This window comes from Pempheris klunzingeri, chromosome 5 (genome assembly GCF_042242105.1).
Source record: "Pempheris klunzingeri isolate RE-2024b chromosome 5, fPemKlu1.hap1, whole genome shotgun sequence".
In the NCBI taxonomy this organism is placed as follows: Eukaryota; Metazoa; Chordata; class Actinopteri; order Acropomatiformes; family Pempheridae; genus Pempheris; species Pempheris klunzingeri.
In genome coordinates this window covers 21,830,109-21,850,843 of record NC_092016.1, presented here as the reverse complement: position 1 = coordinate 21,850,843, position 20,735 = coordinate 21,830,109, and the positions used below count along the sequence as shown (strand labels likewise).

The 20,735-nt window shown below is 43.6% G+C and overlaps 1 protein-coding gene across 1 annotated transcript in view; it reads left to right on the top strand.

The window, feature by feature from the left end:
• LOC139201410 (solute carrier family 45 member 3) overlaps nucleotides 1-20,735 on the top strand; it is a 28,008-nt gene continuing 7,273 nt past the window's right edge. Inside the window, exons 1-2 of the mRNA XM_070830715.1 lie at nucleotides 1-77; nucleotides 16,586-16,948. Of these exons, the coding sequence (XP_070686816.1) occupies nucleotides 16,801-16,948 (148 nt within the window). The 5' untranslated portion in view covers nucleotides 1-77; nucleotides 16,586-16,800. The remainder of the gene's footprint in view (nucleotides 78-16,585; nucleotides 16,949-20,735) is intronic.

The window sequence follows — 20,735 nt, the reverse complement described above, 5'->3', positions numbered from 1 at the left end:
CACAAGTTGGGCAACAGCGGTACGTCGGGAGCGAGTAAGTTGCTGCGCGGATTTCCCGGAGCTGCTCGTAACTTAAGGTAAAGTTTGCGCCAAAGAGACCCCTTCAGTGGTAAAATATCCTCACTGCACACACACGGCGCTTCTTCAGCTAGCCTGCTTTAGGAGACACACACACCTCGGGCTGTACTTTGTAACTTAATGGACGCCGTGCGGGTTAAAACTTATTGTATTAATGTGTGTGGCTGCTTTCTTTACCGCGTCCAAACCGCAGACAGCGGGTCCACATTTCGACCGTGTACCGCTGGTTTCGAGCCTCTTTCACACGACGCCAGAAAAAAAGCGGTGATTTAGCCGAGCTGAAAATGGACGTGTGTGTGTCTGTGTCTGCGGCTGGAAGGTGTGTGTGGTTAGCCGGGGTCCAGCAGCGGCAGCAGCGTGGTGCTTTCTGGAAGTTTTTCCACTCTCCGTCGGGGACTGCAGCCGTACCAGCGGGCTGCCTGCGCACTGATGTGGTGCCAAGTGCCATGGTGGCAATAACTTTACAGGCTTCACCCACGGACGCAGCCTCCTGGGTCCACACGAAAGCCGTCGTCTAATTCGCTGTAAACATTTGGCGCTGTGCTGGCGAGAACCCCGCTGTTTTGACACATGGATTTATGGGGGGAGGAGGAGGCGTTTCAGGACACCCTGTTTGGAAAAGTTGCCCCCCGACTCTCCCCACTGGCGCTGGCATCGGTTGTGATAGCGATGGTGGTGGTGGTGGTTGTTGTTGTTGTTGTTGCGTTCATGGGCTCATCAAGTGTTTTCGTAGGTTTCTGCAGCCAAGCCCATGCTGATGCAGGTGTGAACACAATTCCTGGCAAATGAACAACATCATGTATTGCTCATGTAAGGCTAAATGTAATAAACCAGTCCTCTGTTGAACTAGGCCACATTTCTATACTGGATAGCTGACCAGTACTCCCAGTTTGTGTAACCCCTACCACAACAGATGGGTCTCGCTCAGCAGGACTTAAGCAGTGGTAGTTGAAGATGAAGGGTGAGTCATTGAATGCACTGTTTCCAAGCAGTCTTCTTCTTCTTCTTCTTCTACTTCTTGGAAACTTTAACTTCCATCTTACACTGATTACTAACTGACTGAGTCTGTATTCTCTGGAGGAATAACTGGAAACAGGTGCCAGAAATGTTGTCCTTACTAGATGTTAATGGTGACTGGACAAATAGTCTTTACTAATTGTGTGGTACTGCCTAAAAATCACAGAGTTCATTAGTGATAAAATCTGTTACTGGACTGGGATCATTTGACTCACAGTTAAGATATAAAAGGAAATCCTCGAACGTTGTGGACAAGTGTTGACATGTTTCCACTTTTTAAAACCTCTTTCTAATTTTGATTTCTTTGTCTAGAGAAGACAATGGCAGGAATGTAAACATTTTTTTAAGCTAAGTCGACTCCATCTCCAGCAAGCTGCAGTTAAAAGCTTTAAGTTTCCATGAGTGGGGTTTCTTTTTTTGTGAATGTGGTTCTTTGGCTTGAACCCTCAATATTCAAATGCCACATTAAGAGGGAAGAGGATCAAAAGGTTAAACAGCTCTAACCCATGACAGAGGGACTTTCATTGTTACTATGACCGTGACTCTGCCATTACACAAAGACCTCTTTCCCCTCTCCATGGACTGCTCAAGTGTGTCATTCATTCTACCCTGGAAAATAGACTCTTCTCTTTAGCCCCTTTGGCCCCAGCAGCTCCTCTCTCCTCAACTATTTACTTCAGTCATAACAACTGTGAAACTAAGTTTTTTTTTTCCCCCTTTCAGGTGACACAAAATCTAGTTGATCCTTTGCTGGTATTCTTAAAACTAGTTTCCATGTGAGATCCCTGGAGTGTACCGCAGAAACATCATCCAGAAGGATAACCAACCTGATGATCTGGCAACTAGTAGTCATTATGGTGCGACTAGCGAGGCTGATCTCAGGGCAGCCACTCGTAGCGCTCACTGCTTTCCATGTGTTGCCCCAGGAGCGGTTTGCAGAGCTCATCTGCTCCACAGTGATAGAAATGCTTCTTCACCCACGATGCTTTGGCTGGACCAGCTGGCTGTTCTCTAACTGCTCTCCGACAGTTTAATATACCCCCAAGCCAAGCGCAGGATAATCACCCACCGTCAAGTACACCAAGCTACTTAGGCAGACTGAAGGCTTTGCCGTTTTAATCAGTCGTAGGCTGTTTATCGCAGACCCGGAGTGCTCTCTGTGCTTTCCACGTGTACCTGGTTTCTCAATGAGTTACACTCGACTGCTGCATATGTTTTCTGAAGACAGGTGGTGGATTATGTGGTGGGTGTGAATTTTTCTTTTTTTCTTTTTGTAAGCTACCTCCTCATAATGGGGAGGGCCTAAAGAGCTTTTGCTGGAAGGTTTTTCTAAGGCGGGGGGTTCTTTCTCTTAAGCTCTGTCTGTGTCCTCTTCAAAGCATTGTGTGCTGCTGTCGCACTGGTATCATGTGTAGCCATGAACAATCACAGGTATGCGATCTGTACAATGGTTGTCCCTCACATCAGAGAGGTGCAGGAGACACTCACTTCAGTGGGAAAGCGCTGTTTTATGGCTCCCATCTTTACATTGCTTTCAGGTTTGAACTATTATGGCCTCGCTAAGTCTGACTTGTTAAATTGTGGTGCTTTCAAGGCCTAAACTGTGTTTTTCTATAGTTTTTGGAGTGTATGTCCCTGGAGATTTTTCCTAGTCAATTGTAAGCACTATACAAAGTATTATTTACTTTTTTTGATTTTCTGTCTGGATGAAACCTTGTCTGCGTTGAAGTCGGACCAATTGCCTTGGGGTTTTATGAAATTTGAGCTGTTGGTTATATTGACAGAATCCATGCTCGCTGCCTCCATTTCCTTTTGTCTCTGCATGAACTCTAATGTAGCAGGAATTCATTTGTCAGATCTGCGTGGTGCATTTTGCCATTAACTTTAGGCAAACATTCAAACCACTTGGGCCGTGTACATGTACTGCTGAAGTGAATGTGTCCCTCAAGTGCTAATAATTGTAAAAACACTGAGCTCATTTATTGAAATAGAAGGGCGGCGGGGGGGGCGCGAGGGGGTAATGGTAAAAGAAAGTTGTTACTCTTTTTTTTTTTTTTTTTTTTTGGTCTGTATGTTTTTCCCTTGAGGACAACTGCTACCAGTGGAAAACAACACAGCACCTGCTCCCAGACTGGGAAAATCTTGCAAGTGCTGGAATGAACACTATTAGACCACCATAACTCACAAACAGCGGGGGAAAGGGCTGAATATTAAGCAGTCTGTCTGGTTCCTGGATCTCCCATCGACAGGAAGCAGAAGAGTGCAAAAGTTTTTCCCAGCTCTCTGCAGGCTGCGGGGTCAAAGTCCAAACAGTTTCCCTGTAATAGTGCTCCGCAGCCAGCTGGGCCAGAGAGAAAGGCCGCTTACAGGCTCCCCTAATGGGCCAAAGCTAAAAGAAAAGATGACGGCTACCCTACCACCGAAGAATGTCACCTCTGTGACATTGTTATCATTCAGCTTTTTCTTTGTTTTTGACATTATGGCTGCTTTCTCACAGTTGTTGCTGGGAATTTTACCAGCCAGCTTCCTTTTCATGCTATGACAAAGAAGACTTTGATTCAAGAGGGATATGATTGAAACTACAAGTCGTTTGTTGCACCTGAAGTTCATTCAGCGTTTGTGAAATATCTATCGGCAGTTTAAAAATATGGAACAACTTACTAACACCTCTCTGTCACCATGAAAGCTGGGCTCACACATTCAGGTCCTCTGACAGTATGATGTGCACGGCTGAGAGTCTGTCAGGGTCAGAGACCTCTTAGGACCTCTCTTGAGATCTTGGCTACCTTTTTAATTGTTGTCTGTGTTCTGTGTCTGGTTTGATTAGAGACATGAATATTCCCCATCTTCTCTTCAGTTTGGCATGAAATCGCTCCATGCCAAAGTGTGTGGGTGGTTGGCACTGGTTCAGTTCTCTAGGGGCGTGCTTGGCCGACTGCTTTTCTCTTTAATCCTAATTTGCTGCTCTGTATTTTTGTCATTCAAACTTAAATGCTCTGTAACACAATGAGTAAAATACTAATAAAAACAGAATCATTTCGTAAACTAAGGGAATATATCTGTGGCCTTCATTTGGTCATTTCTGTCTGCTGATGTTTATCTTTCTCCTGTTTCTGTGAAACGTGGATAAATGGTACACGGACACTGTGTCTTTTTGTGCAATCACATTATTCCATTATGACCCAACATTTCTGACAATAATGGGAATTACACTAATTACTGTGACTGTCTTGTAAGAATCAGCACCCAAAACTGTGTAATTTTGCCTCGTTTGTGCTGCACCGGTGAGTGTTTGTCTCCTGCGCCTCCTTTACATCACATCACCAGTGCATTGGGTCTGCATCACACATAATCAGGACCGTCCTTGAGACCTTACTGGGGCTCATAATATAGTTGTAAACCCTTTTTCAAGGTGAACTTCACCTATTTTACACATCAGTGTGCGTTTGCACGTCTTGAGGAGCCAGTGTTGAAAAGTTGTATTAAGCCTCTTTTGCAAATTCTGATAAATTGCCTCAGGTTGAGGCTGAAGACTAGTTTGAAAATGAGAAAAGTCTGAGGGTGTGAAGTTAGAAATAAGTGATCTTATCAGAACTCTGTCTCTGGCTTGAGGCTGCATTAGCCAATACTAGCATAACACACCTGAATCGTGTGCATTTTGGGTAATGTGGGCACCAGATTTTGACATGGAGGAAGAATATGTGGAATGGAAAAACTACAATATCGCTGCTTCTGCTCTGAGTTTTCCATAAGCACCTGCTGTTGGCTACACATAAAAACATTTCAGCCCTTTCTTACTGTCTCAAGACGTCACTTTCTCATTTTTAACAAACTCTTTTAACTGGATGAAAGATTTTAGTTATCAGATGTGTGGATCATAGGGTTACACACACACACACACACACACACACACACACACAACTCATGCCCACGTTGTTGGGCAGCAGTAGCAAGGTTCTTGGCAGTGTTGTTGAATGTAAGCCTGGGTACTCCCTAATCAACTCTGAGTGCTTTAGACAAAAAACAAGTTACTCATCGCTAATATGGCAGCACTCCCTTCCTTTTTGGCGAGAGAAAACACCAGACCCAACAGTCTGAGTCTGTTTGCATTGTTTCACACTGCCCCCTCTGCCAGCCTGATTGAATTTACTGACTTTACTTAGTTCTGCCCACATGTCTCAAGTGAGGAGGAGACTGCGTGGCATTGAAAGCAAAACAGCCGCAGGTCCAGCTCTCAGGAAAAAAGACTTTACAGACGGGAAAATGAGCCCATCACTTTCCCGTAATTCCCCATATATGAGAAGCACTACTTTGACATGGCTGCTTAACCACCGTTGAAGTCCAGATGAGACAAGTATAGGCCCTGGAGCAGGGATAACACAGGCTTGTCCTGAGCCACTTTCCCATGGTGATAAGGACTTGGCCAGATGTTTGCAATACATATTCACACCCTCTGTGACTCTCTCTGCAAGTCAGAGAAACCCCAGACAGTGTATGAAGTGGCAGATCTAGAAAGAGCAAATCTGGAGAGGCGTTTAGTGTGCCAAATTATGAATGACCCTGCCACCTCCTGATAATTTCTCACTGAGGCTACCAGGAAACACCGAGCCAAGGGGACAGTGAAAGCTCTTCAGCTTGATTTAGCCCTCTTTTGAAGTTTGGCCCTGTGAATGGGAAAACGGCATATTATAAGACACCACAGTGTTCTCTTTCATGTAGCAAGCTGAAAGGGATGCTATTGAGTGTTTGAGGGAGTCCTTTGATACGTGAGATGCTCTGTGCCTTGTGAAAGGATCAAGCTTATGATTTGAGTCAATATGTGTGTGTGTGTGTTTTAATGTCTCCTCCTGCCACTTCAATGTTTTGTCAGAAATGTTTCATACAGCAGGCTCAGGGGACCAGCCACGATGGGTCCCTGCAGCTGACGTGTGTGTGTGAGAAGGCGCCTGCTCTTGCACGTGCGTGCAGAAACACACACACACACAGATGCACACAGCCTTGATATCGAGTATCCTGTTCAAGGTTTACAGGACATGATTAAAATGAAGCAAGGAACCATTTGTCCTGATTACATGTTTCTTTTGTAGGCAGGCCTTTCGTCTTGTGGGGCTGATGATTGACATTTCTTATTTTGCCACAAAGCCTGAGTGGCCTTCCGCCTTTTAGTCAGCATTTATGGGTTGGGTACACAAAGATAGTGAGGTTTTAAAAACCCTTCCTATTGTGTAGTTGTGTTTTTATGCAGCTTTTTATGTTTTTTGAAGCAAAGGCTACATTAGATATGGTTACAATCCCACTGCAGAGTGCTTCATGACTGTGGGAAGGAAATTTAAAATGAAATAAATGTTGTTTGTGCGCACAAGATTAAGTATATGTGGAGCGTCACTGTGTGTGTGTGTGTGTGTGTGTGTGGGTGTGTGTGGGTTCAAGCCTTCATGTCTATGCCACTAGTTAGAGAGGGAGAGAGAGAGGACTTTGCCCTTCTCTTCCATCCTTACCATCTGGTTTGTGTAGCATTTGACTGAGGCATTAATCATTATGCCTTGGGGCCACTCCTGCTCTGACAACAGCTGGAAAAGGGAGATGGACCTGTTGATGTCCATATGTCTGTCAGTCCTCTATGCAATGCTGTATTAACTGTATCCATGCAGCTGGAAGGTTCATGACCTTGGTGTTTCTAGTTTCTTGAAAAACAGCTGGAAGGGCCTCTCTGGCACTGTTTCCTATGTCCGTAATGTCTCGCATTCTCAACTCCCCACGAGGCACCCAGTCACTCTGTGCTACAGATTTTAGAATTTTTAAGTTTGCTGACTTTCCTTTCCTTTGTATTTATTTGCCTTTAAGGCCAATTGCTTACTGCATCTGCAAGGCAGTGTGAGTCCCTGTGTGCTGTGCCAGACTGTACACAGTAGATGTGCCAGAGGGGCAAACTGGAACCTTGTTTCATGTGCTGTAATGCCATGTACTCCGTCCTGTTCTTGGTGAGTAGTCGCATATCATTACGTTTTGTTTTTTTTTTACTTGTTTAGCCAAACTTTCTTGATGGCAGTATAAAAGCTTGCCTGCTGTCTCTTTAGAAGTCCACAGGTGAATGTGTTTCTATTAAACTTAATACCTCCATCAGAGTCTTTCTTGCAGTGGAGATCGAACCTCACAGTGTAAATGAGACCTGGTTTTGACCTTTTTATTGATGTTAACTGTAGTTAAATGATCCTTTTGGCTAACACAGGCACATTTATAATCTATAACAAATAGAATCTTTAATTTTTCATTTATCTTAATAGATCATGTTCCTCAGTGACGATTAAAGGCGTCTCTGTGCGAACAGCTCTGTTTGTTCTACTGTAGACCCCTGCATGCTCCTGTAACTTGTCCTACAGTGGGGCCTCTCATCAGGAAGAGATCCTAACAGCAAGTAGTGTTCTCATTTTTTCAGGGCACTTGACAGCAGTGCTCCTTCAGTTGCTGCTTCTGATGTTACGTGTAGCTGTAGTCTAGCTAATGGATCTAGATGGAAGTAATTCTTGGTATAGGATTTCATTATTGATATATAAAAACTAGGGTTTTATTTGGTCCAAATCTGGTGGTTCATTATCTCATTTCAGTCTGAAAAATCCTTTTGTGGCAGACTTGTTAAAAGCGTATGTAATACTACATGCTGGTACAGCTGTAGCACAGTGGAAACTACATTCTTTTGGTAAAACCCCGCATTTCTCACCGACACCTCTCAAATTTTTAGTAAGCTAGGTTTCACAATCTACACCTACAGTTAATAAAAGAAAAACAAAATGTGCCATATGTGTCGGTCCTGCCTGCAGTGTGGTGCGTAGGAAAAACCCCTCAAACTTAAGTTAACTTGTTGCTTTGAGTTTGTCGTCTTTTCTCAGGTGCATGAGCAAACATGTGTAAAGCAGCCTTGTGCAAAGTATGATTGATTCTAAAGGGGATGTAACATCATGTGTGCCTCTTGGCCCAGCTTTATGGATCGATTCATAATTGAATTTTCATTATTTATGAAACTGTGGCAGCTGTGGCAGTTCTGTGGCAGTGTGCAACAGATGGTGCTGTGCAAGTTAAACACTGATGGGATTCTTAATCCTTAGTGGACTATGTAGAAGAGTCTTGGACCATCCATGTTATGCCGTAGTATAGATAACTCCTGGAGAATGTTAACTGTCTGCTGCTCTTAGATGGTTATTGGAGTAGTGCTAATCCTGAAGGCATTACATGTTAAAAGCTGTTGGGTATGTATAGAGTCTCTGTGTTTAAGCATCAGCGTCACGTATTTACTTAAAGGTTAATTTGCTGTGGAAGCTCACAATGAGTGATTGATCCCTCCCTTCCCATCCTTTGTGCTATGTATAATGTGGGTGACATTTCAGCTTTATTGGGTCCCCGCAGCTATGCCAGGAGTAGTGGCCCTTGAGTTCTATTTCTGACACAATGTTTTGGTTTCCCTGTGTGTCGTCGCTTATTATGGGCATGTTGGGTTTGGCTAGCACTGCAGAAGCTGGGTTTGTGGAAAAGGCTACCATGGAATTAAAAACGCCTTCGCTTGTATGGAGCGCTCATGCATTTATGCATCTTCAGCCATAGCTGTAGTCAAGCACACACTCCATGTAAACAATAGACCCGTCCTTGCAGCACATTAAAAAGGTTGAACATTATCATTGGTATCATTTGTTGTAGTCACAGAGCCATTTGTAGAAAGAGCTGTCAGCTGGTTGGGGAAAGTAAGCGTCTGGTATGTGTGGAACTTGAGGTTTGGGGGGGGGGGGGGGGTTTGGCAGGGCTTAATTTTTTTTCACTGTATACCTCATTATTCTTTGTTCCATGTAGTTCCCCTGGTCTGAGACAATGAAGACCTCTTTTGGCGCTTTCCATTCCTAGTTAATTATTAGGTTACTAGGAGGGTGTGTGTTTGAGACATGCATATTTGCACTTAGGGTGGGTAATTGCACACCAATTAGATAATATCCTTGCCAACTATCTTAAAGGAAGGACCTCATTAGTTTTGTGTGTGCTTGTTATGTTTAAGATCTGTCTGAACAAAAGATTGATGAGGGGTGAGACGTATTAGATAAGTCAGGACACAGAGGTCCAAGCTGAGTGAGTGACGCCCGGCCTTTCTCCAAAATGGGATTTTCAGAATTCTCTTAATTCCAGGCAAGCCTCTCCTGTTGGAGGAGGGAAGTGCTGCCAGCAGCCGTTCTCTGCACTCTGTCTTCATATTGATCTGCCTCTAGGCTCCAGAAATGGAGATTCCTTAAAGCCAGCCGTAGTCTAATGACATTACTCAACACTCCCCCCCTCTGCCCCCCCACTAACCACCCTCCCCATTTTAGATCTCCCTCCGCTCCACTTTTTTTTTTTCTTCCTCTCACTGTTATCTAATTAAAAGCTTTTCTATAGAGGGTTGGTCTTGGCCCTTCAGGCATGGGGTACAGACATGGCAGCCAGCCGGGGGTGGAGTGATAGTGTGTGTGTGTGTGTTTGAGAGAGAGAGAGGGAGAGAAAAATTGTGTGTGCATGTACGTGTCTACTCAAATAGGCTTACAGCTGGCTGAGCTGGTGAACCAGGAAAAGGGTTAAAGTAGTCCATGGACAAGCGGCCATGCAGGAGTGTGAGCTTAACTGAGACTGGGCTGCAAGAAGGGAGGTAAGAGGGGGGAGGGTGGTGCCCCTGCCCTGATAGGCAGCTGAACATGATACTGGGTCAGGGGGTAATAATACAGAACTTTACGGGAGTGGTTATAGATAGTGAGAGAGAAGGAATAGGGGAGTGGCCTCAGTGTGGGGTTGTTAGATGATATCAATTCATTCTTTGTTTCCTAACTGCCCGTTGTGCTCCTTTTCTCCAACACAGGTGAGTGTGTGTCTCAGTACCATATTTCAGGGTTTGTATGTCAGACAAAACCTTGAGGGTGAAACAGAAACGAGTCATTTTTTGAGGTCGATACAGGCAGTCAGAAAGCGACAGGATTCCTCAAGTGTTTTGGGGTTTTCCCAATTCCCACCTTGCAGGCTGAGGCACAGAGGGGAGGGAGGGAGAATAATGAGAGGGATGCAAAGGAGGTGGGCTAAATAAGAGAGGAGGGAACAGGGGACACAAAAAGAAGCAGGAAAAAAAAAAAAGGAGTCAAGACTCTTGAGCACAGAGTTGAAGCAGGTGGTCAAAAGAGCCAGTTCAGATATATTTTACAAGTGAGTGGAGTGAGTTGATAGGATAAGGAATGAGAGTAGCCTTCAAAATAGATTAGATGCCTAATTTTCTGCAGTGCAAGTCTGTAAAGGGATCTTTTGAGCTTTGCTTCTTTGGCTGGTGAGTATCATTTTGCTGTATAATTCCACTCCTTTATAGCTCATTATGTTATTTTGCTGTTATCCCACTTTCTCTGACACTGTCTGTGTGTTACAAGCCATAGGTGTAAGTAGTTAATGTCCAGGATAAAATAAACAGAATTAAATACGTTGGTTTGTATTCACAAAGATGGACACTTTGAGTTGTGTACTTGGGACTTTTAGATGCTGTCATTCAGCCAAGCATGATGAATGTCCTCTGAATGTGATGAGCTCACTGGAGCGTATGAAATGGAACTGTACCTCTGCATGTTGTGTGCTAATGGTCTGATTATGGTCTAAAAAAGTCTAAATTAAGCCATGTTTTTGACTAAAAAAGTTCTGATGTGGCCCTTTTTTTAAATCATTTTTACACAAATGTTCTTTTATTGAAATGTACTTGGATGTAAAGGGTGTTAAGCAAGCAACAGTTTAATTGAAAAATAAGCCCAAACAGGCTGATTCAACACCCTGATGTGATAACACAGTTGTGTTACTAAGAAAGTCATCATTCAATGCCATACATTTTTTTACCACTACGTCATTCACTTCATGTTTGCATGTTACAACATGGTGTTGATCAGAAATACCATCTTACAGCAATTAACTGGTTGTTGATTAAACCTAATTTTCAGTCTTGACTGCTTTATTAACTAAATGTAAACACGTTATCATGGTTGAATGAAAACTCATTAGCATTTGCATTCCCTCTTATTAGTCCTTTCACCTTGACACAATAGGTTTTCACTGACTGGAAAGCCTCGGTCCGCAGGGAGGCACGTTATCAGCCACATTGACTCACAAGAGGCTACACGGCTGAACTCTGCTGCACTCCATTGTCGTGGTATTTGCATGAGCCAGTATGATAACGGTCACCTCCCTGGGCTGTAGCTGGCTTTATTTTCTTGTGTGGACAGAGGTGCAGCCTTCCTTCAGTTCGCCCTCTCACACACTCACTCACACTCACCCTAATCCCACACCATGGAACCCCAACCAAGCCTGCATTCCTCTCATGTTCACCTGATAAGTGTGAAGTGTCTGGGTGTTTTTGTGTTCGTCTGTCTGCGTGGATCCTCTATACACAGATGAGCACTAACTGATTTTAGAGATCTTGCAATATGGCTGTAAAGAAGACTTGCCCTTAAACTGGCTTTGTTTTTTTTTTTTGTTTTTTTTTACACTGAACCAAGCAACGCCAACATAATACTGCCCCACTTTGTGATTTTTAGATAGGAGGCAAAAGAGGCGTGACGGGCGTGACGTGTAACACAACGGTGTCGGCGTCTATTGTAGTCCTATCCCGCTGTTCATCCTTGATATACAAATGTAAAGTCCGCTCTGTCTGCTGCCAGCTTAAAGGTGAAATAACAAATTATTCTTTAACTAAAATAATTCTTGAAGACGCAGATAGCATTGCTTTCTCGGGAGCCATTAACTACTAGTTTCTTGTCATATTTTTGGTCTTTTATACTTTGGAGACTTATTCTGAGTTATTTTCCCAATTGGGTGCAGAGATGGAAAGAGCAGTTCACATTTTGGCACTGCAAAGCCTGTCATTAGACTCTCCAGTGATTAGACAAGGTCATCCTTCCTGCTCCACTATAAGATGTATGTCCCTCCAGCAGATCTTCTCTCAGAAGAACTACTTTAAAGAACCTGTAGACAGGTTGAGTTTTCACATTACAAGAGGTGAATATTAGCAGCGGACAGCTTTTAAATGTTAGGCTGGTCACATGATTTGCGGTGAAAGGCAGGGTCAGGGGTCACCGTGACGGATGTGAGCTTAAGATTACAGGCTGGGGGGTAGGGTCAGCTCGGTCACGGCAGCCCCTCAAGTGAGCAGAGGCAGAACACAAATCAAACACTAAACTTTTTATTGAAGTTGGTTAAACAAGTTCCATGTTATTATCCAGTCTAACAGAAGGAAACGGTGTGTTTGGAAAAAGAGTGCCAGAGGTCTGATGGTGTCCTCATCTGGATGACAGGCCATGGAACGATGTAGAACACCTGGTAGACATGAGCACAGGAGAGACGGAAAAAAAGAGTGTCAGAGGGACTGAAAAAGAGTGGAATGAGAAAAGGGTACATTTTCAGAAGAACATCGCAGTTTTCAGCATATAGTAAGAAATGTCTTGTTTGCATGTTAAATCTTGTATGGGTGTTGAAATTAAAGCACTAAAAGGGTTTGGCGTAGCAGTTGAGGTGTAAGCACTAAAAGTAGTTGCTGTGTCATTTGAAGGGTAACTGTGTTCAGTACAAATGCATTCAAAGTCAATGTGAAGACGTGATTAGACGTGTATCAGCCTCGGGCGCCTGTTGCTCGCTAGCATACAGTGCTGTCAGTACATTGGCTGTTTGGTGCGAAAACAGACAAACTGTCCACCAGTCAAGTTTAAGCCCGGTTGGCAAGAAGTCGAGTAAGAAGTAAAAGCAGACAAAAAGTCAGCAGTAGAAGCAGTTGCATTGTCATTTAAGGGTTTAAGAGGGGAATGCAATTGAAGTCAATCAATTTTAGTTGGAGAAATGTCTTGTTAGAGGAACCAACACTGTCACTGACTGTCTGTCATCCAGGTGTAAGAGTCAGAGCACAGGTCTGTTGAAATTCTGAGGCAGTGATATTATGGCGTAATGAAAGTGATGTAATGTTTGTCAGGGTTTGCTCCATCTTGACTTGTTGGTGTTGTTCAGAGAGCTGGGAAGGAAAGCCTCAGAGAAAGGTTTGCAGGATGTGAGCCAGGGCAGCAGTCGGTGTGAAAGCTGGTCCTGCTGTCCCTCCATGCAGACGGTCGGGTTCATTAATGTGCAGAAACTCAAAGGGAGGAAGGGCCACAGTGCTGCAGCCATTCAGTCTGAGCCAAACACACAACCAGACCCTCCTGCTGAGGTCTCTGTGGCCACAGCCTCGACTGCGCTTGTGGCTCTGATGTCATCTCAGAGCAATTCCTTCCCCCCCTCTCTTCCAAACTCTGTTGTCTGCTTGGGAGACCACCAGCGCCACACACACACATATACACACACACACACACACACACACACACACACACACTTCTATATTCTATATCCTACCATCTATATGAACACTATGTTAATAAAAGACTTGGAAATGGACTTGATACCTCACTATATCACATTACTCTCCCTGGCACAATGTATACAAAGCCTTTTTTGTGTCGTAAGAATACTGCTCAGAGTCATTAGGACCGATTTTTGGGGGGCCTGCAGCTGAATAGGATAGGGCTTGGTAATGTAGCAGTGGGAGAGCTGACAAAAGCAGCCCCACACCACTAGCAGCACCACCACCCCCTCCTCTCACCAGCCTGGCTCAAACTGTGGCGTTTAAACACGTAAGGTGACAAGCAGAGCTACTTGCCTAACAGTGTGTGCGTGCGATTGTGTCTCCAAGGCTCTGGGAAGACATGGAAGGGCATGACTGGAATACATTGTACAGTCAGAGGTGTCATTAAGAGAGTGGTGGAACAACTATGTGGGTTGCCTGCATGCGTGTGTTTCTTCCTCCGTCCTGAAAAAGCAAAAACTTGGCTAAAGAGTACCATAATTAAAACAAACAAATGGATTTTATTTTTAAGTTTGACTTTGAGGTGGATAAATGGCCTGATAAATGCGTCTCTGCACTACTTTCACTGTTTCCTTGCCACTGTCGTTCAGCCCTTCCATCCTCCTCCCTCACCCCTGTCCTAACTCTGACTTGCCACCGCCACTCGGGTCAAGACTTAAGCAACCATTCAATTTACAAAACCCTGGAATCTGACTTGCTTTTGGGCAGGCGTCCAGGCAAGCCGCGGCTGCTCGGGTGGACAAATCAGATTTCTCCACTCTTGCCACTGGGGGCCCTTCTGTTTCCAGTGAGAACGTCTGACAGAGAGTCAGCTGTGGTTGCAGTAAAAAGCATTCACACTGAGATTCAGAACCACAAAGGCATAACCAGTCGTGGGCAGATATGTCAAAAAGGGTCCTCTTAGAATGCAGGTCAGAGACGAAGCTGACCTCAGGGGTTGAGGAAGGATAAGGAAGAAATGCAGAGGAGAGGGAGGGGGATTGTACATACACACACACACACACACAGAATATGTTGGTAGGGGGTTGTAGTGGCCAGACAGGCCGTAGGGGCAAATGCTGCTCCCCTGATGGGTGCCTTTCAGTGTGCCCAGGCTGGGTGGGAATGAGATGTGACGGGTGTGAAATGGTCCTCTCTCTGAGTGTCCCAGGCCCCTGCTAGGTCCAGCCTGCTAACACTGTCGCTTTGTCCTTCAGATTCTCAAAGAGCCTGTATATCAAAAGACTCATAATGGCGGGGCTGGGAATGTATGAATGCTGTAAGGGACTCTGATAGCATCATTGATGACTTTTAGTTAACATTTTTGATAACAAACATCTGAAAGGCACAAGAGATTTTAGGACACTGTGAATCTGGAATTCCAGATGCATTTAAGGACATGAAACTCCTGAACTGACGACAGAAATGACATCCCAAGCTGCTCTTGAGAAAACACTGTTTTGCCTCTTTGTCAGCTTGTTTAGAACACATTTTTTTTCCCATACAAGGTACAGTTCCCTGAACTGCTGTATGAATCTGATAAGCTCACTTACTGAGCTGAGCACATTTCTGTGATTAACAAAGTCTTGTGGGAGATGATGACATCCATTTTGTTTGCTGGGAGAGAACAGATGGGCAGCACTGGCAGAGAAATGTCACACCAAATGCAAATATAGCACCTTGTTGCTTCTGTGTTTGCGGCTGTTCTGACTGTTCTTGCTTTCTCCCTCTGCTTCATAAGAGAGCACACTTCATTGGTGGATGATGACGACAACGGTAATCTTGGTTTTACTTTTTATGTCTGCTCATGAATGGACACAGATTAGAGGCTGATTTATGAACTGCTTCATCAAGCTCCACAGCTTGGATCTCTCTCACTTTGTTAAAGTGGCTGTTTTCTGTCTTTGAATTAAAGCCACATCTCAAAATGCTGGACTGGTTTTAGAGACCACAGGGATAGGATGAACACATGGTATCTTGACAATAAACAATGTAATGGAGAATGTCAGCTATTGTCACTGGAAAATGTAAGCATATCCTTCAAGGTGTGGTTGAGTTTTTTTAGTGAAGGATAGTGTATCCAAAATAACAAGGAGACAGTTAATGTGGTTCACCCCTGTGTTTTCTTCATCTTGACACACAAAGGGTCATGTGGATTGAAGACGCAGTTGATGCGTTTTTCACTTTTACCTCATCTGGCACAACGCAGCTTTCTGTCTCTAATCCTAGCATGGTAAAACGTGCCGTGTAATATCACCCCCCTCGTATGTATCCTTAATTCTACCTCCTGCTTTTATGGTCTCTTTCCATTGACACTTTGTTCTCGGGTCCTTAAGACTGTCTCATGTGCACTCTGCTGAACAAAGGTAGTAATCTGCTGAAAATTTCTGGTAGGAGGACTTACGTATGTGACTAAAACTGCAGTCAGAGCTTAATAATACAGATAATGACAGGGTCAGCCAAGGAAAGGCTGGATTTTAGTTCCACCCACTAATACTAGAGTTGTTATGAAGAAGGGAAAGGGAGGTGTAACAAGGAGAGAGAGATGGGAAATTAGACCCTGAATTCTTTTTTAAAGGTCTTTCAGACCTCTACCATTTGAATTTTGGGACTTTAAGAAAGGCGAGCAAAGCAGCAGGGGGAGAAAGCATTCTCTTGGCAAATGGTTTGGTGTGTTTGCCACGTCGCTCCAGCTGACTCATGTCCTCTGTCTGCCTGTTGTTGTTCCTGCTGTCCCAAAGCTGTTGGTGTGGAGCTCTTAGGATACATCAATGTAACATCCTTGTGATTGTCACTGCCATTTCCATGTTTCTAAAAAATATGGTGGAATCTTTGTTGATTAGCCTCTGTTGTGAGAAAGGTGTCACGTTGCTGTTTCCCTTGCAGCCTGAGGCCACTGACATCCAGGTGTAGCAGCCTGGGAATGGCCTGTCCAACTTGGCTTAACCCTTACTCACTCTTTCTACTGGTGTGAAACAGCAGCAGATTGTATACCGTATCAGATTGTGTCAAAGCTGCATGTCATGTTGAGGTGTTTCTTTCCCTTAGCTGTTAAAAAGTTACTCAGTCTTTCTTTGCTCTCCTCCTGCTCTGCAGATCCAGAATGCTGAGAAGAGGATGAATCCCTCAGGTCATCTTAGACCTCCACGCGTTTTTGCTGCTGTCCCTCCCCGACAGTCCTGTCGTCCCACTGGGGCACCATCTGCCTCCCCACGTTCCCCCCCTTACCCCTGCCCGGGTCCCTTCCCCCTCCCCTGCCCCCAGTAGTGGCCATCCCTGAGGGAAGGAAAGGCGAGCCAGCCCCTGTAAATATGCCTGGATGGAGGTCCCAGTGGCGTCTCGTCCTGCTGAACTCCCTGACCTGTGGCCTGGAGATCTGTGTGGCAGCTGGGATCACATACGTGCCTCCACTGCTGCTGGAGGCTGGAGTGGAGGAGCGCTACATGACCATGGTGCTAGGTAAGGGCTTGGTAAAGACTGAAAGAGGGGGATCTGGTTACCAGGCCTCCTCTCTACCTCATAATGTATGTGTGTGTGTGTGTGTGTGTATACAAGTGGACAAGTTTTGCTTCTGTGCCATTCTTTCTCACGCATATTCATTGTCTCCTATCATTTTGCCCTCTCTGTCCCTTTCTGACAAGGTATTCATTAAACATAAAAGGCTCTTGCACACACCCTCTGAACTGCCAGGGTTCAACTGTCTCTACTGTGCTGTCCAAGTGCATGCTGTTTATTTACTGTGCAGTACTTTGTGTATTGTCACAGGGCTGGCGAGAAATGAGATTTTATTTAAATCAGTCTGAATGCTTTGTTTGCTGTTGTTGCATTAAAGCTGTAGCACAAATGGAAAACTTTATCTTCTATTGTCATTATAAGAAGTGAAGACACATGTCTTTGTAAAGTTTGATCCATAAATGTGTGACCTGTTCAGTAGTAGCCAGGTTTGTGTGGTGGTGGCTGGGGTGTTGAACAGAGGCGTGACTATGCCTCAGGGCTCCTATCTTCTTTCCCATTCAGGTCATAAAGACATAATTGAGGCTGTTACACAAATCAGTGACCAAACAACGTGTTGTTTTGTTGAGGTGGTAATCAGGTGCTAATTTAAAGGCAGCAGGATGGCATACCGCCAGAAGAAGAGCTACAATGTCCAGACAACCTTAACACGTAGTCTTGCTGATTGCAGTTCGTGGATTTCACTTCACATCAACATAAAACAAGGAGCAACTAGGATTTCATTATATGCATCTTCTTTGCTTTTCTATCAGTTAAGATACTAAAATCATTGTCATGATGTTGGTACATAAAGGAAATCTGTAGGGATTTTTTGATTAAGTTTGTTGTTTTTGCAAGGGAGATAAGCTAATTTGAAGTGCTTGTTCTTTTTGTTACATACATATTGATATTTGTATTACTCCGCAAGCTAATATGCTTGTTAAAAGCATATTAGCTTTATATTGATATTTATCTTATAAGCCCGGATAAGATAAGATAAGATATTCCTTTATTAGTCGCACAATGGGGAAATTTACAGTGTCACAGCAGACACAAGGAGATATAAAAAATATATATATATGTACAGCTACAGTAGAGGAAGTATAAAAAATTGAAACAATATAGTATACAAGTGGGTATCACAGTTTTCCTGTGGTTTTCTGTAGTATGTTATGTAGTGTCTTGTTCTATTTTATGCAGAAATGAGTGTCAGTCTGGAACTAGAACTGGCAGAAAAATTAGGACAGGGTTTAGACAACCAAATACTTTCCTCTGTAGCAGCACTTTAGAGGCACCGCTCCTTGGTAGATAGGGTTGCACATCAGTTCCACTAAAAAGCGTAGGGAAGGATCGGCTGGAAAATGCACAACATTGTTTTTGTCGGCTGAAAGTATTTCTATGATGAGGAAAATCCAACTGTGTGAGGTTAAACGTTGATTCAACTGGAAAACAAAGGTTTAAAAGAAATGTATCAGGCAGGCAGCATGTGTGTGAATCCAGAATGCTCGTCTTCTGTTCTGTCCTTAGGGAAACATAAACAGAGACGTGACAGACATCTTTTCCAGCATAGTCTCACAGTCTTGAGACTTGACAGGCTTGACTTTAAAGTTTTAAACTGCTGCAAAATAAACTTGGTTTCCAGAAGCTAGTTAGTAAGAAAGCAGTGATGAAAGGCACATTTTGGTGACAAATGTCTGTTGTGGACACAATGTAAACCTGATTCTTGAATCCTTAATTTTGAATTCCTGAATCGCTGGGTGTCTCTCTAGACCTGCTCTTTATGGAAAGTGTCTTGAGATAACGCTGTTATGAATTGCCGCTATATAAATAGACTGATTGATAAAAAACAGTGATACCACACATAACACCCACTTACAATGCAGCTTTGCAATGAATACTATTTATACTACCATCTATGAAGCTCATAATACGGTTTTGATGAGGCCGTGTAAGAAAGGCATTGTATCTAATAATTTCAAATGTTGGTTGTCATTTCACTGTAAGCTGTTTGTTGTGTGAGGAAATTGAGGAAGATGTTAACAATATAATTCAATCCAACACCACAAACTACAGCCTAGAAAATTAGCATATTGTAAAGGTGAATCAGACTTCAGTCTTAATACAAACGAAACGTTCTATTACCAGATTCAAAACATCTTACTGATATAATTTTTTTTTTTTTTACATTGAAGTGCATCGTCATATCCAGGAATTTTGGGAAGAGCCATGAGAAGTAGCTAATTTTGCTCCATGTGCACTGCACTGTCCAGTGCAAAAGCAGATAAACAAACCACGAACACTCTAGAGATTGCAGGTGATGACCACACCATTATGTCTGGCTCACGTATAATTCAGTTAGCTCGTGTATTTGTGGCTTTAGTTGCCTCAGACCTTTTAATCTAACAATAGTCTGTGAGAGTTTGCTGAAACTATTTGAAACTCTTCCTACCATTTTTTTCTTCTCAAATGGTCCATCATGTATGTACTGTACATACACACGATTGGTATGACCCATATGGTATGTATTTGCACACTGTAACTGAGTTTACTTGTGAGTGATGTGAATAGTTGCATTATCCTGTCAGCCCAAATGGCATTCACATGGTCTTCACTAAAGGCATCTCTTAAGAGACATTGTCTTGTGACTACTATACAGATGATAGATACACCAAACCAAAAGGCTCCGTGTGGATGACAGAAGTAACTATTCAAGTATAAAGATTAAACAATGCACACTTTTACTCTTCCGTTGCTGTAACAGCTGCTGGTGATAGGAAGAAAAATGATTTCATTGTACGGTTCCACCCAAACAGCCTGCACTGTAAGCCAATCTGGAAATGGCACTCAACCTAATTCTCATCTGCCTGTATTATAATGGAGTGCCTGAGTGTTATTTGAATGAAGATAGATATTGTGTCTTGGGAGAGTTGAAGCTAATTTCCCCAAGCTAAGTGTCAGGTTCTCAGATGGCTGCTTTCTACTTTTATCTAAAAGCCATTTGTTGGCTGCTCCCTCGTCCAGTTGTTACATTCTTACTCTAGTTTCCTCTCAGTCAGTGGAGAAGAATCTGAAGTCTCCATTATTCTTGTTATTTTAAGCATATTTAGATGTGTATTTAAGTAACAAAGAGCACATTGTGGAACGTCACACATTTTTCCATTAGATACGATTGTATGTGGTGGGTGGGTTAGACACCACACTGATTTGTGTGTGTGTGTCTGTAAGTGGAGCTGGAAAGCAGCCTGCATTGTATTCAGAAGCTGGAAAGCAGGCGTATGTGCGTGTGTGATATATATAGTGTATTGCAGGGAGTAGTGATTAGCTACTGAGTGGGGAGAATGTATGTGAGACAGTAAGTCGTACAGCTGTAGATGGTGAGGATTGTTATGATGGACCTCCACAGCTGCAAGTAACAAGAAATATGGTGAAGGCGCTGACTGCCGGGCTGCAGTCGGCGTGTCTGTCTGTCACAAATTGCCTCTTTGTCTCTTTGTCTGTGCTTGTCTATCTCTGCACTTACCTGCCCAGTCTCTTGGTCTTTTTTACGTCTTGAAGTGATTTGCAGAACTGCTCTGACACCAAACGTAAATGTTGTATGTATCAGTTTCCTCTCAAACTGTAGGAAGACCTCAAATAAATCTGGGATAACTTATGTATTCCTGTCACGCTTCATTGTTGTGGAGTTTTTGTCCTCTAGTGGTGCTGTAGGTCAGTGTTTTAATGATGAGGTCCCCGTGTTGTGTGTGAGGACACA